The sequence below is a fragment of the Anolis sagrei genome, chromosome 9, assembly GCF_037176765.1.
Source record: "Anolis sagrei isolate rAnoSag1 chromosome 9, rAnoSag1.mat, whole genome shotgun sequence".
NCBI classification, from domain to species: Eukaryota; Metazoa; Chordata; class Lepidosauria; order Squamata; family Dactyloidae; genus Anolis; species Anolis sagrei.
In genome coordinates this window covers 32553553-32567043 of record NC_090029.1, presented here as the reverse complement: position 1 = coordinate 32567043, position 13491 = coordinate 32553553, and the positions used below count along the sequence as shown (strand labels likewise).

General features: G+C 46.0%; 1 protein-coding gene across 1 annotated transcript in view; it reads left to right on the top strand.

The window, feature by feature from the left end:
• Positions 1–5479: 5479 nt before the first annotated feature.
• The window catches only part of HOMER2 (homer scaffold protein 2), a 103945-nt gene continuing 95933 nt past the window's right edge, over positions 5480–13491 (top strand). Inside the window, exon 1 of the mRNA XM_060755224.2 lies at positions 5480–5951. Within this exon, the coding sequence (XP_060611207.2) occupies positions 5908–5951 (44 nt within the window). The 5' untranslated portion in view covers positions 5480–5907. The remainder of the gene's footprint in view (positions 5952–13491) is intronic.

Sequence of the window (13491 nt, the reverse complement as noted above, 5' to 3'; positions counted from 1 at the left end):
TAGAACAGTACATGTGAGAAAGATCTTGGAGTCCTTGTGGACAGCAAGTTAAATATGAGTCAACAATGTGATGTGGCAGCAAAAACAGCCAATGGGATTTTGGCCTGTATCAAGAGGAGCCTAGTGTCTAGATCTAGGGAAGTCATGCTACCCATGCTTCTTGGCATGACTTCCCTAGATCTAGACACTATGCTCCTCTTGATGCAGGCCAAATCCATTGGCTGTATTTGCCGCCACATCACATTTAGTCGCCCTCCTCTGGACACATTCCAGTTTGTCAATATCTCTCTTCAATTGTGGTGCCCAGAATTGGACACAATATTCCAGGTGTTGTCTAACCAAGGCACCACAATTGAAGAGAGATATTGACAAGCTGGAATGTGTCCAGAGGAGGGCAACTAAAATGATCAAGGGTCTGGAGAACAAGCCCTATGAGGAGCATCTTAAAGAGCAGGGTGTGTTTAGCCTGAGGAAGAGAAGGCTGAGAGGAGACATGATAGCCATTGTATAAATATGTGAGAAGAAGTCACAGGGAGGAGGGAGTAAGCTTGTTTTCTGCTTCCTTGGAGACTAGGACACGGAACGATGGCTTCAAACTACAAGAAGAGAGATTCCATCTGAACATTAGAAGGAACTTCCTGACTGTGAGAGCTGTTCAGCAGTGGAACTCTCTGCCTTGGAGTGTGGTGGAGGCTCCTTCTTTGGAGGCTTTTAAACAGAGGCTGGATGGCCATATGACTGGGGTGCTTTGAATGCAATATCCCTGCTTCTTGGCAGAATGGGGTTGGACTGGATGGCCCAGTCCAACTCTATAATTCTACGATTCTACATGGTTGTATTGAAATAGAGCAATTTGGAACGGCTGTGGATAGTGAAATCTGGGCCGCAGATAGCAAAACCCGAAGCGAGGATGACTAATAGGCAGATATCGGTACCGACAACAAGCCCATCTGTCTGGCGAGACGAAGAAGCTAACCCAATGTTCCCAATAAAGAAATCTTACCAAGTCGAAGGAGAAGCTACCGAGGGTAATTTTATTCATCCAGCTGGAAGACATATCAGCTCGTGGTAAGCTGCAGAAGGAAGCTGAGTTTTGTTAGTTGTTATAAGTTAGTGTTTTATATTAAGAAAAAATGTTTGTTTTCGTGGGCAAGATATATTGCCCTTTTGTTTGGTGTAATTTGTTTCTTTGTATATGTCTTTTCTTTCATTTCTTGCACAATGGTTACTTTATTTCTTTGAATAAGAATTAATGCAACATAAACAAACACTGTGTTGATCTTTCATGATTTGGAGGCGATGGAAAAACCACATTACCTTGAAGAATGTATGTGATAACAAAGCCGTAATGGGAGCAACATATTCCACCTTATAAAGGGCCATTTGATGCCAAGGGTTCCAAGAGTAGACCCTTGCCAAGTGCTGTTGTCATTGACCAAAGTTGAAAACCTCATGTGAAGAGGCTCTTCTCATTTCACAAGAATCAGGATCTTGAATCCTGTGAAAGATCCCTGCATTTGGGAAGATACAAAAATACATACCCAGAATCATAAACTGTGAAGTGTACATGCATTGGTGTGTGTGTGCACGTGCAAAACATATATTCAGAATGATGTGAATGATGCATGCATTTGGAAGGGATGCAAAATATGTCTCCAGAATAAGATATGAAGGGTATTTATTTTTTTTATTTATTTACAGTTCTTATATTCCGCCCTTCTCACCCCGCAGGGGACTCAGGGCGGATTACAGTCAACACATATATGGCAAACATTCAATGCCAGTTTTGACAAACAACGTTTAACACACAAATACACCAAGGCTATTTAACTTTTTTCTGGCCGCCAGGGGAGCTGCTGCTTTTCATCGTCCATCAACGACACCGATGAAGTTCTTCCGCATTCCACATTCCCCAGAGTCTTTTTTCTTTATGGCCTCATAAATTAGTTAAATTTAGCCTCCCACACAAGGTGGTGCCTTATTTTTCCTACTTGACAGATGCAACTGTCTTTCGGGTTGCAAAGGTCGACATGGGCTACACAATGGCTGGACACCCACTCCCAGCCCGGGCTGGCTTCGAACTCATGACCTTTTGGTCAGAGTGATCTTAATGCAGCTGACATCATGCATCTAAGGGGTGGGGGGAGCGGGGAATGCAAAATATATATATTTGGAATGATAAGATGTGAAGGGTACATGCATTTGGAGTGTGTGTGTGTGTGTATGGAAAATATATATTTCCAGGATAAGACGTGAAAGGTGCATACAATTGGGGAAGGGAGCCATGCAAAGATATAGCCAGAATGATAAGATGTGATGGGTGCATGCATCGCGGTGTGTGTGTGTGTGTGTGTGTGTGTGTGTGTGCAAAACATATACCTAGAATAATAAGATGTGAAGGGTGCATGCAATTGGGAGAGATGTGCAAAATATAAGGAATTATAAGATGTGAAGGATAAGATGATAAGATGCCTACAATTGTGTGTGTGTGTGTGGGGGGGGGGGGGGTGGGTGTCCAAATATATGTCCAGAATAATAAGATGTGAAGGGGGCATGCATTTTGGGGGGTTGCAAAATATATTTCCAGAATGACAATGTGAAATGTGTATGAAATTGAGGGAGGGGGGTTTGCAAAACATATAACCAGAATAATAAGATATAAAGGATGCAGACGATTGTGTGTGTGTGTGGGGGGGGGGGGGGGTGTGCAAAATATATCTCCAGAACAGCGTTTCCCAAACTAGGGTTGGGATCCTAGGGTGGTCACGAGGGGGTCTCAAAGGGGTCACCAAAGACCATCAGAAAACACAGTATTTTCTGTTGCTCATAGGGGTTCTGCGTGGGAAATTTGTCCCAATTCTATAATTGGTGGGATTCAGAATGCTCTTTGATTGTAGGTGAATTATAAATCCCAGCAACTACAACTCCTAAATGTCAAGGTCTATTTTCCCCAAACTCCACCAGTGTTCACATTTTGGGCATATTGAGTATCTGTGCCAAGTTTGGTCCAGATCCATCATTGCGTAAGTCCACAGTGCTCTCTGGATGTAGGTGAACTACAACTCCAAAACTCAAGGTCAGTAGCCACCAAACCCTCCCAGTATTTTCTGTTGGTCATGGGAGATCTGTGCGCCAAATTTGGTTCAATTCCATCATTGGTGGAGTTCAGAATTCTCTCTGATTGTAGGTGAACTATAAATCCCAGCAACTAAATCTCCCAAATGACAAAATCAGTCCCGTCTGCCCCCCCCCCCCAAACCCATCAGTATTCAAATTTGGGCATATTGGGTACTTGTGCCAAATTTGGTGAATGAAAATACATCCTGCATATCAGATATTTACATTATGATTCATAACAGTAGCAAAATTAGTTATGAAGTAGCAACAAAAGTAATTTCATGGTTGGGGGTCACCACCACATGAGGGACTGTATTAAGGGGTTGCGGTATTAGGAAGATGAAGAAACACTGCTGTAAAATCATACATGGTATGATTAGATGTGAAGGGTGCATGCATTTGGGGGGATGCAAAACATATACTTAAAATGAGAAAATGTGAAGGATGCATACAATGAGCGGTGGGGAGATGAAAAATAGATCTCTGGAATGAGATGTGAAGGGTGCATGCAATTTGTGTGTATGGGTGGGTGCAAAACATATACTCGGAATGATAAAATATGAAGGGTGCATGCAATTGGAGGGAATTTAAAACATATCTTCAGAATGAGAAGATGTGCAGGGTGCATGCAATTTGGGAGGAATGCAAAACATAGATTCAGAATGATAAAATGTGAAGGGTTCATGCAATTTTGGGGAAATATAAAACATAGATTCAGAATGAAAAAGGAATAAGACGAAGATGTGCAGGGTGCGTGCAATTGGAGGGAATGCAAAACATAGAATCATAGAATCATAGAATCAAAGAGTTGGAAGAGACCTCATGGGCCATCCAGTCCAACCCCATTCTGCCAAGAAGCAGGAATATTGCATTCAAATCACCCCTGACAGATGGCCATCCAGCCTCTGCTTAAAAGCTTCCAAAGAAGGAGCCTCCACCACACTCCGGAGGCAGAGAGTTCCACTGCTGAACGGCTCTCACAGTCAGGAAGTTCTTCCTAATGTTCAGATGGAATCTCCTCTCTTGTAGTTTGAAGCCATTGTTCCGCGTCCTAGTCTCCAAGGAAGCAGAAAACAAGCTTGCTCCCTCCTCCCTGTGGCTTCCTCTCACATATTTATACATGGCTATCATATCTCCTCTCAGCCTTCTCTTCTTCAGGCTAAACATGCCCAGTTCCCTAAGCCGTTCCTCATAGGGCTTGTTCTCCAGACCCTTGATCATTTTAGTCGCCCTCCTCTGGACACATTCCAGCTTGTCAATATCTCTCTTGAATTGTGGTGCCAGAATTGGACACAATATTCCAGATGTGGTCTAACCAAAGCAGAATAGAGGGGTAGCATTACTTCCTTAGATCTAGACACTATGCTCCTCTTGATGCAGGCCAAAATCCCATTGGCTTTTTTTGCCGCCACATCACATTGTTGGCTCATGTTTAACTTGTTGTCCACGAGGACTCCAAGATCTTTTTCACACGTACTGCTCTCGAGCCAGGCATTGTCCCCCATTCTGTATCTTTGCATTTCATTTTTTCTGCCAAAGTGGAGTATCTTGCATTTGTCACTGTTGAACTTTATTTTGTTAGTTTTGGCCCATCAAAATGAAGTTCAACAGTGACAAATGCAAGATACTCCACATGTATTCAGAATGAGAAGATGTGCAGGGTACATGCAATTTAGGGGAAATGCAAAACATATTTTCACAGTGAGAAGATGTGCATGGTGCATGCAATTTGGGAGGAATTCAAAACATATATTCAGAATGATAAGATGTGCAGGGAGTATGCAATTTGGGGGAAATGCAAAGCACAAATTCAGAATGAGATGTGCAGGATGCATGCAATTGGGGGGAATTTAAAACATATCTTCAGAATGATAAGATGTTAAGGGTGCATGCAATTGGGGGGGGGGGAATGCAAAACATATATTTAGAATGAGAAGATGTGCATGCAATTGGAGGGAATGCAAAGCATAGATTCAGAATGATAAAATGTGCAGGGTGCATGCAATTTGGGAGGAATTCAGAGTGAGAAGATGTGCAGGGTGCATACAATTTTGGGGAAATGCAAAACAGATCTTCAGAATGAGAAGTGCAGGGTGCATGCAATTGGAGGGAATTCAAAACGTATCTTCAGAATGAGAAGATGTGCAGGGTGCATGCAATTTGGGGGAAGTGCAAAGAAGAGATTCAGAATAAGATGTGAAGGGTGCATGCATTTTGGGGAGGGGATGCCATACCTTTTATGGAACGCACGTGGGTCCAGCTGCCAAAGAAGGGGAGGGGAGGGGGCGGGGTGAACGTGGGAGCTGGGGCGGGGCCTTTTGCTCAAGCCACACCTCCTTCCGCCTCTGAGTCTGATCAGCAGCAGCAGCATTGGGCGAGTGTCCGAGGAGGAGGCTGCAGATCATCACAGAGAGAGAGAGAGAGAGGGAAGTGGGAGGGAGGCAGAGAGAGAGAGAGAGAGAGAGAGAGAGAGAGAGAGAGAGAGAGAGAGAGAGAGGTGGGGTCAAGGTGAGACCTGAAGCCTCCTCTTGCTCCTCCTCGTCCAGAGCTGGATCCCCAGCGAAGAAGGAGAAGAAGGAGAAGAGTCCGCTAGCCAAGCAGCCAAGCAGAGAGCCTTCTCGTCCGGACCGGCTCTTATGTAAAAGCCCCTGAAAGGCGACCCACCCGGAGGTCCCCCTTTCCACCCGGAGGGATGTGCGAAGTGGGGACTCGCCCGCCTTTCCCTGCCGAGGAGGAGAGCGAGGCGGAGGAGAGACCCCGCCGCTGTCCAGCGCTCTCTCGCCCCCGGCAATGCAGGCGGGATTGCCCGGAGGAGACAAGAACCGGGAGATGGGGTGAGTGAGCCGGGGAAGGTCCAGATTCTGCTCGAGCACGCCGCCTGCTTCTTCCCTTTCTGGGCGCAGAGGGAGACTAAGCAGTGGGGAAGCCTCTCTACTTGGTGGGAGACCTCCCTGAGAAGTGCTCAAGCAGGCATGGGCAAACTTGGTCCTTCCAGGTGTTTTGGACTGCAACACCCACCTTTCCTAACAACCTCAGGCCCCTTCCTCCCCCCTCCCCCCCCCCAGCCCCAGTCCAAAACACCTGGAGGAAAGGCCCAAGTTTGCCCATGCCTGCTTGAGCCTGTGCCAGACTGCATCAGCCAGGTCCCCAACTTGAGCCTTCCAGGTGTTTTGGACTGCAACTCCCACCATTCCTAAGAGCCTCAGGCCCCTTCCTTTCCCCCCTCACCTGCCAGGTTCCCATCGTGTGGATTCCTCATTGAGATTCGCTTAAGAGCTGGCCATACATTGGGCTTGGCTGGCAGAGAGAAGGGCCAAAAGATGGGGTGAGAAGGGAAGGGAAGGGAAAGGTCCAGCTGCTGGTCGAGCACGCCTTCTTCTTCTTCCCTTTCTGGGTGCATTGGGAGACTAAGCAGTGGGGAAGCCTCTCTCCTTGGTGGGAGACCTCCCTGAGAAGTGCTCAAGCAGGCATGTATGGGCAAACTTGGTCCTTCCAGGTGTTTTGGATTGCAACACCCACCGTTCCTAACAACCTCAGGCTCCTTCCTTTCCCCCCACAGCTGCTTAAGCACCTGCCAGGTTCCCATCGTGTGGATTCCTCGTTGAACTGGCCATACATTGGGCTTGGCTGGTGGAGAGAAGGGCCAAAAGATGGGGGGAGAAGGGAAGGGAAGGGAAAGGAAAGGGGCAGCTGCTGCTCGAGCACACTGCCTTCTTCTTCCCTTTCTGGGCGCAGAGGGAGAGCACGGAGAAGGGAAGCCTCCCCACTTGGTGGGAGACCTCCCTGAGAAGTGGTCAAGCAGGCATGGGCAAACTTGGGCCTTTCCTCCAGGTGTTTTGGACTTCAACACCCACCGTTCCTAACAACCTCAGGCCCCTTCCTTTCCCCCCTCAGCTGCTTAAGCACCTGCCAGGTTCCCATCGTGTGGATTCCTCATTGAGCTGGCCATACATTAGGCTTGGCTGGCGGAGAGAAGGGCCAAAAGATGGGGGGAGTGGGAAAGGGAAAGGTCCAGCTGCTGCTCGAGCACACCGCCTTCTTCTTCCCTTTCTGGGTGCATTGGGAGACTAAGCAGTGGGGAAGCCTCTCCACTTGATGGAAAACCTCCCTGAGAAGCGTTCAAGCAGGCATGGGCAAACTTGGGCCTTTCCTCCAGGTGTTTTGGACTGTGGCTGGGGGGAGGGAGGGGGGGAGGAAGGGACCTGGGGCTATTAGGAAGGGTGGGAGCTGCAGTCCAAAATACTTGGAGGGCCCAAGTTCGCCCATGCCTGTGCCAGACTGCATCAGCCAGGTCCCCAACTTGAGCCTTCCAGGTGTTTTGGACTGCAACTCCCACCATTCCTAAGAGCCTCAGGCCCCTTCCTTTCCCCCCTCACCTGCCAGGTTCCCATCGTGTGGATTCCTCGTTGAACTGGCCATACATTAGGCTTGGCTGGCGGAGAGAAGGGCCAAAAGATGGGGGAGTGGGAAATGGAAAGGTCCAGCTGCTGCTCGAGCATGCCGCCTTCTTCTTCCCTTTCTGGGTACATTGGGAGACTAAGCAGTGGGGAAGCCTCTCCACTTGATGGAAGACCTCCCTGAGAAGTGCTCAAGCAGGCATGGGCAAACGTGGGCCTTTCCTCCAGGTGTTTTGGACTGTGGCTGGTGGGGGGGGGGCAGGGGGGAGGAAGGGACCTGGGGCTGTTAGGAAGGGTGGGAGCTGCAGTCCAAAATACTTGGAGGGGCCAAGTTCACCCATGCCTGTGCCAGACTGCATCAGCCAGGTCTCCAACTTGAGCCTTCCAGGTGTTTTGGACTGCAACTCCCACCATTCCTAAGAGCCTCAGGCCCCTTCCTTTCCCCCCTCACCTGCCAGGTTCCCATCCTGTGGATTCCTCATTGAGATTCACTTAAGAGCTGGCCATACATTGGGCTTGGCTGGCGGAGAGAAGGGTCAAAAGACTAAGTCGTGGGGAAGCCTCTCCACTTGATGGGAGACCTTCCTGAGAAGTGCTCAAGCAGGCATGGGCAAACTTCGGACATCCAGGCCTGTAGCAAGGGGGTGGTTTTAGGGGTTCAACCCCCCCCCCGAAATGTTTCAGATTTTTTTAAAAAAACCTGGCTTACTCATGAATTTTAACTGGTTAACCAAATTCCCATGCTAAGTCTATGAGATGCAAAAAATTAAGAGTTCCTCCAGAACTGTAAGCACTATCTCAAGCATAGATTGACAATTTATTCACACTGTCATTACTTGCAGCCATAGCCGATGTAGTGAAGCAACCAAGTTGGGTGTGTGTGTGTTGAATGCTCTCATTAAGGAGACCAGACTTGGTGGAGGTGGTTTACAGGAGTTGAGCTGCAGACTATTGAAGATTGCTCTGCCCCCGGCTGTGCTCTTTGCTTCAGCGTGAGGTAGGAGGCCGGTTTCAACCCCCCCCCTCCCCCAAAATTTTCAACCCCCCCCCCCCCCGAAATTTTCAACCCTCCCCGAAATTTTTTTCTGGCTACAGCCCTGCTCCAGGTGTTTAGGACTTCAACTCTCACCATTCCTAACAGCCTCAGGACCCTTCCTTTCCCCCCCCCCCCCCAGCCACTTAAGCGGGGCCTGAAGCTGTTTGGAATGGTGGGAATTGAAGTCCAAAACACCTGGAAGGAAGGCCCAAGTTTGCCCATGCCTGCACTAAACTCTGAACCAGCCAGGTCCCATTGCGTGGACTCATCAGGGAAATACATACCCAAGGAATGATGTCTCACTCCCTTTTCTTAACTGGGAGTCATTTGTAAAGTGGGTGTTTGTAACTCGGGGACAGTACTGAATCTGGGTGGTATGGCAGTGCAGATCTAGCCTCAGCCCTAGAGGAAGGCAATGCCAAACTATTACTGAACAACTCTGGGGGGAAAAAAACTTTGATATGTTCACCTTCTATTGTTGCAAACATCTGGTGGCGCATAGCACAATATTTTAGGGTGGTCGCCTGAACAGTTGACCTTCCAGTTGCCCATTGTTTTGAAAGCGACTAAATCCAACTCAGCATTTGGGGAAGGTACAAATCAGAGATGTGCCCAATGTTCATATATATTTATCGTATCAGAAGTGAACTGAAGGTACAATTGTAATGGATTTTTAAAGAACACAAAGTTTTAGAACTTGGCATTATACTAAATGTCCTTTGACCACTAACTGGCCACTTGGAGTGCTTCTGGTGTTGCTATAAGAAGGTCCTCCATTGTGCATGTGGCAGGGCTCAGCTTGCATTGTAGTAGGTGGTCTGTATTTGCTCTTCTCCACACTCAAATGTCATGGACTCCACTTTGTGGCCCCATTTCTTAAGTTTGGCTCTGTATCTCATGATGCCAGGGCGCAATCTGTTCAGTGCCTTCCAAGTCGCCCAGCCTTATGTGTGCCCAGGAGGGAGTCTCTCATTCAGTATCAGCCATGGGTTGAGGTTCCGGGTTTGAGCCTGCCACTTTTGGACTCTCGCTTGCTGAGGTGTTCCTGTGAGTATCTCTGTAGATCTTGGAAAAGTATTTCTTGATTTAAGGCATTGGTGTGCCGGCTGATATCCAAACAGGGGGTGGGCCGGATATGTCACTGCCTTGGTCCTTTCACTATTGGTTGCTACTCCCTGATGGATGTCAGGTGGTGCAATACTGGCTAAATAGTGTAATTTCTCCAGTGGTGTTGGGCGTAGATATCCTGTGATAATGCAACGTGTCTCATTAAGAGCCACGTCCACTTTTTTAACATGGTGGGATGTGTTCCACACTGGGTATGCATACTCAGCAGCAGAGTAGCAAAGCGCAAGGGCAGATGTCTTCACTGTGTCTGGTTGTGGTCCCCAGGTTGTGCCAGTCAGCTTCTGTATGATATTGTTTCTAGCGCCCACTTTTTGCTTGGTAGTCAAGAAATACTTCTTGTAGGTCAGAGCACAGTCAAGGGTGACTCCCAGGTATTTGTGTGTGCTACATTTCTCCAGTGGGATTCCCACTAGAAGCAACCAGAAGCAACTTGGGGATGCAAATGTAATGAGATAGAAAGAGGAAGTAAACAAGTCCACACAATACTTTTGTTTGCCAAGATTGACACAGGTGCCAGTTCCATTTTTTAAAAATTTCCCTTTATGTCCTACCTGTTCTCCAGGTGGCATACACAGACCTTTTGTCATCACCAGTAATTTACCTTTTCAGTACTATGTGTAGTAACTTAGGGCGCTTCCAGACAGCACCAAATTGCAGGTTTTCCATAAGGGGCAAAAAATCCCAGGACCTGATTTCAAGTCTGCACACAGACCTATTGGTCCCAGTATTTCTGCCTGTGACATCCAGACTTGCCGTTTTGTTATGGCATTTCGAAACCTGCAAGATGGCCGCTGTGGGATGTCCACCTGAAAATTTGGCTTTTTTTCAAATGTTCAAATGTGAATATGCTCATTGTTCATTTGGGTTTTGTTTCTGGGTGATACATATCTGTTACTCATTGCTTTTATCCTGAAAAGATGGTGAAAGTTGACTAGAGTGAGAAAACTTTGTCCTGGCAAGAGTAACTTGGTCCTCTACACGTTTAATGGCACGCAAACAAAGTTTGAAGAGTAGGACCACTGCTTTCAAAGCCAGGACTGCACTATTAAACAGGAAGGGATGCTTTCAAGCCAGGAACAGAACTTTGTCATTATTATCATCATTCAGAGACTGCATTGCCATCTGTCTCGACAGGTTTGGTCATGCACTTGTGTCTGGGAAAACCGGGGTGGTGTTCCTGGGTTATACATAATCCTATGTTGTTCTTTTAAAAAAAATTTTTTTAAGGTTTTATTTATAAATTTGTCCAACAAAATGTATAAGCATACATTCTTCTTTCTTTTTACAGTATCTTAGACAAAAGAGTATGTCATGTTATATACAATCTAACAGTAAATAAACATCAAAAACATCTTTAATCCTATTTCTTATCATTATTTTTAAATTTCCATTACAACTTATGCTACATATAACTCTATCACACACCTTTTATCCACTTATACATATTGTATTTCTTTATAATTATTATTATTCCGTTTTTTCCCCTCTTCCCCTTACCCTGCATGGCCATCTGTCTCGACAGGTTTGGTCATGTACTTGTGCCTGGGAAAACTGGGGTGGTGTTCCTGGGTTTTACATAATCCTATGTTGTTCTGTAATCTATAATCCTATGTATTTTATCACTATCACAAGTGAGGCTGGTGGGGATGAGGAGCAGGGCCTTCTCAGTGGTGGCCCCCCACCTGTGGAACTCACTCCCGGGGGAAATCAGGGCATCAGCATCCCTCCTTGCCTTCAGGAGGAAGGTAAAGACGTGGTTGTGGGACCAGGCCTTTGGACACCCTGACAATTAGATATGGAAACCAGATGGACAGGACCCACAAGTTAGTGGAAATTGGAACTTAAACTATGAGACCCTGAAACGCTGACTATTAATGAGGTTTGTATTGTTTTTATTGCTTTCATTGCTTTTATTGGTTTTATGGTTGTTTCTGCAGATAATAATTATTGTTTTTGTTAACTGTTATTGCTAAAAGTATTGTGTTAACTGTTATTATTGTCCTATGCTGTTGTGTTGCGGGCATCGAATTGTGCCTCGCTTTTGTAAGCCGCCCTGAGTCCCCCCCGGGGTGAGAAGGGCGGGGTAGAAGCAACCGAAATAAAATAAAATAAATAAAATATTTTATAATCCTATGTTAAATATTTATTGTAACTTTCCATTGTTTTCAATGGCATCAAATAGCTTCCTATGTTGCAAAGCCACCTTGAGTCCCCTCCGAGGTTGAGAAAGGCGAGGTGGAAATGCCGTAAATAATAAATAAATGTATGTCTGTTCCTTGTTGCTTTTAGCAAAACCTTTGTTTGTGTGTCTCAAACTTCATTTAAATGCGTGGAGGATGAAGTTTGTCTTCCCAGAATAAAGTTTTCGCCCTCCAGTCAACAGTTGCCATGTTTTTAGGATACACCCAATCAGGAACTGACATAATCTGGGAATTTTGGGGAATCTGAGCTGTTAGGCTCAAAAATGACTCTCAATTGGGGCAATTCCAGCAATATATAGCAGAGTACTAGGAGTAAACTCCATAACCAGTAGAAACTTATGTGTGGTGAGCAAGCAAAGGCTTCTGTTTCTTAGGATGGCTCAGGACCGCAGAATCCAAACATTAAGTTCAAAAATAATTATTGAAGTAAAAAATACATTCTTGATAGAAAAGTCTTCGAACTAACTAGTTTACTAAATCTCATCTTCTAAAGAAGGAAAAAAATATTCATTATTTATTTATTATTTATTTACAGTATTTCTATTCCACCCTTCTCACCCCGCAGGGGACTCAGGGCGGATTACAATGCACATATACATGGTAAACATTCAATGCCAATCAGACATACAACATATATAGACAGACACAGAGGCAATTTAACATTCCAGCTTTTCCGGCTTCATGAGGGTATGCTCGATTTCAGCCACAGGAGGAGCTACCGCTTCACTGTTCATTTGTGACATCGAGTCCTTTGATGGAGTACTTTCTCATTCTTCTGTACACTGCTGGAAGGTTTTATGGCATTGTAAATTAGTTAACATTCCAGCTTTTCCAGCTTCATGAGGTGATGCTCAATTCTGGCCACTGGGGGAGCTGCCGCTAAACCGTCCATTTGTGATATCGAGTCCTTTGATGGAGTACTTCCTCATTCTTCTGTACACTGCTGGAAGGTTTTATAGCATTGTAAATTAGTTAACATTCCAGCTTTTCCGATTTCATGAGGTTATGCTCGATTCCAGCTAAATTCTGGCAACTGGGGGAACTGCCGCTTCACTGTCCATTTGTGACACCGAGTCCTTTGATGGTGTACTTCCTCATTCTTCTGCACATTATTAAAAGGTTTTATGACGTTGTAAATTAATTAAATTAGCCTCCCCGCATAAAGCGGTACCTAAATTTCCTATTTGACTGATGTAACTGTCTTTCGGGCTGCATAGGTCGACAGCAAGCTAGACTAATGGCCGGAAGCTCACTCCAACCCAGGCTGGCTTTGAACTCATGACCTCTCGGTCAGTAGTGATTTGATACAGCTGGCTATCAGCTAGCTGTGCCACAGCCCGGTCCATGCAGCTACATTTTGCCTAAAGAGAGGCAAAATATGCATCCTCATAGGGAGAAAGGAAAAGAATCTAAAGTGTTGGAGACCATATGGTCAACTCAGTGCAGTTTAAACTTAAGAGGAAGTTCCCTCACAGAAATTCCATTAATACATCATCAAAGTGGGAGGAGAGAGTGGTTAGCAGAGAAGAAAGGCAAAGACCTTTTGGGAAAACATGCATTCCCTCAGCTTAACCCTGTCTCTAGCCTAGCTACTCATTGAGGACTAGAAACT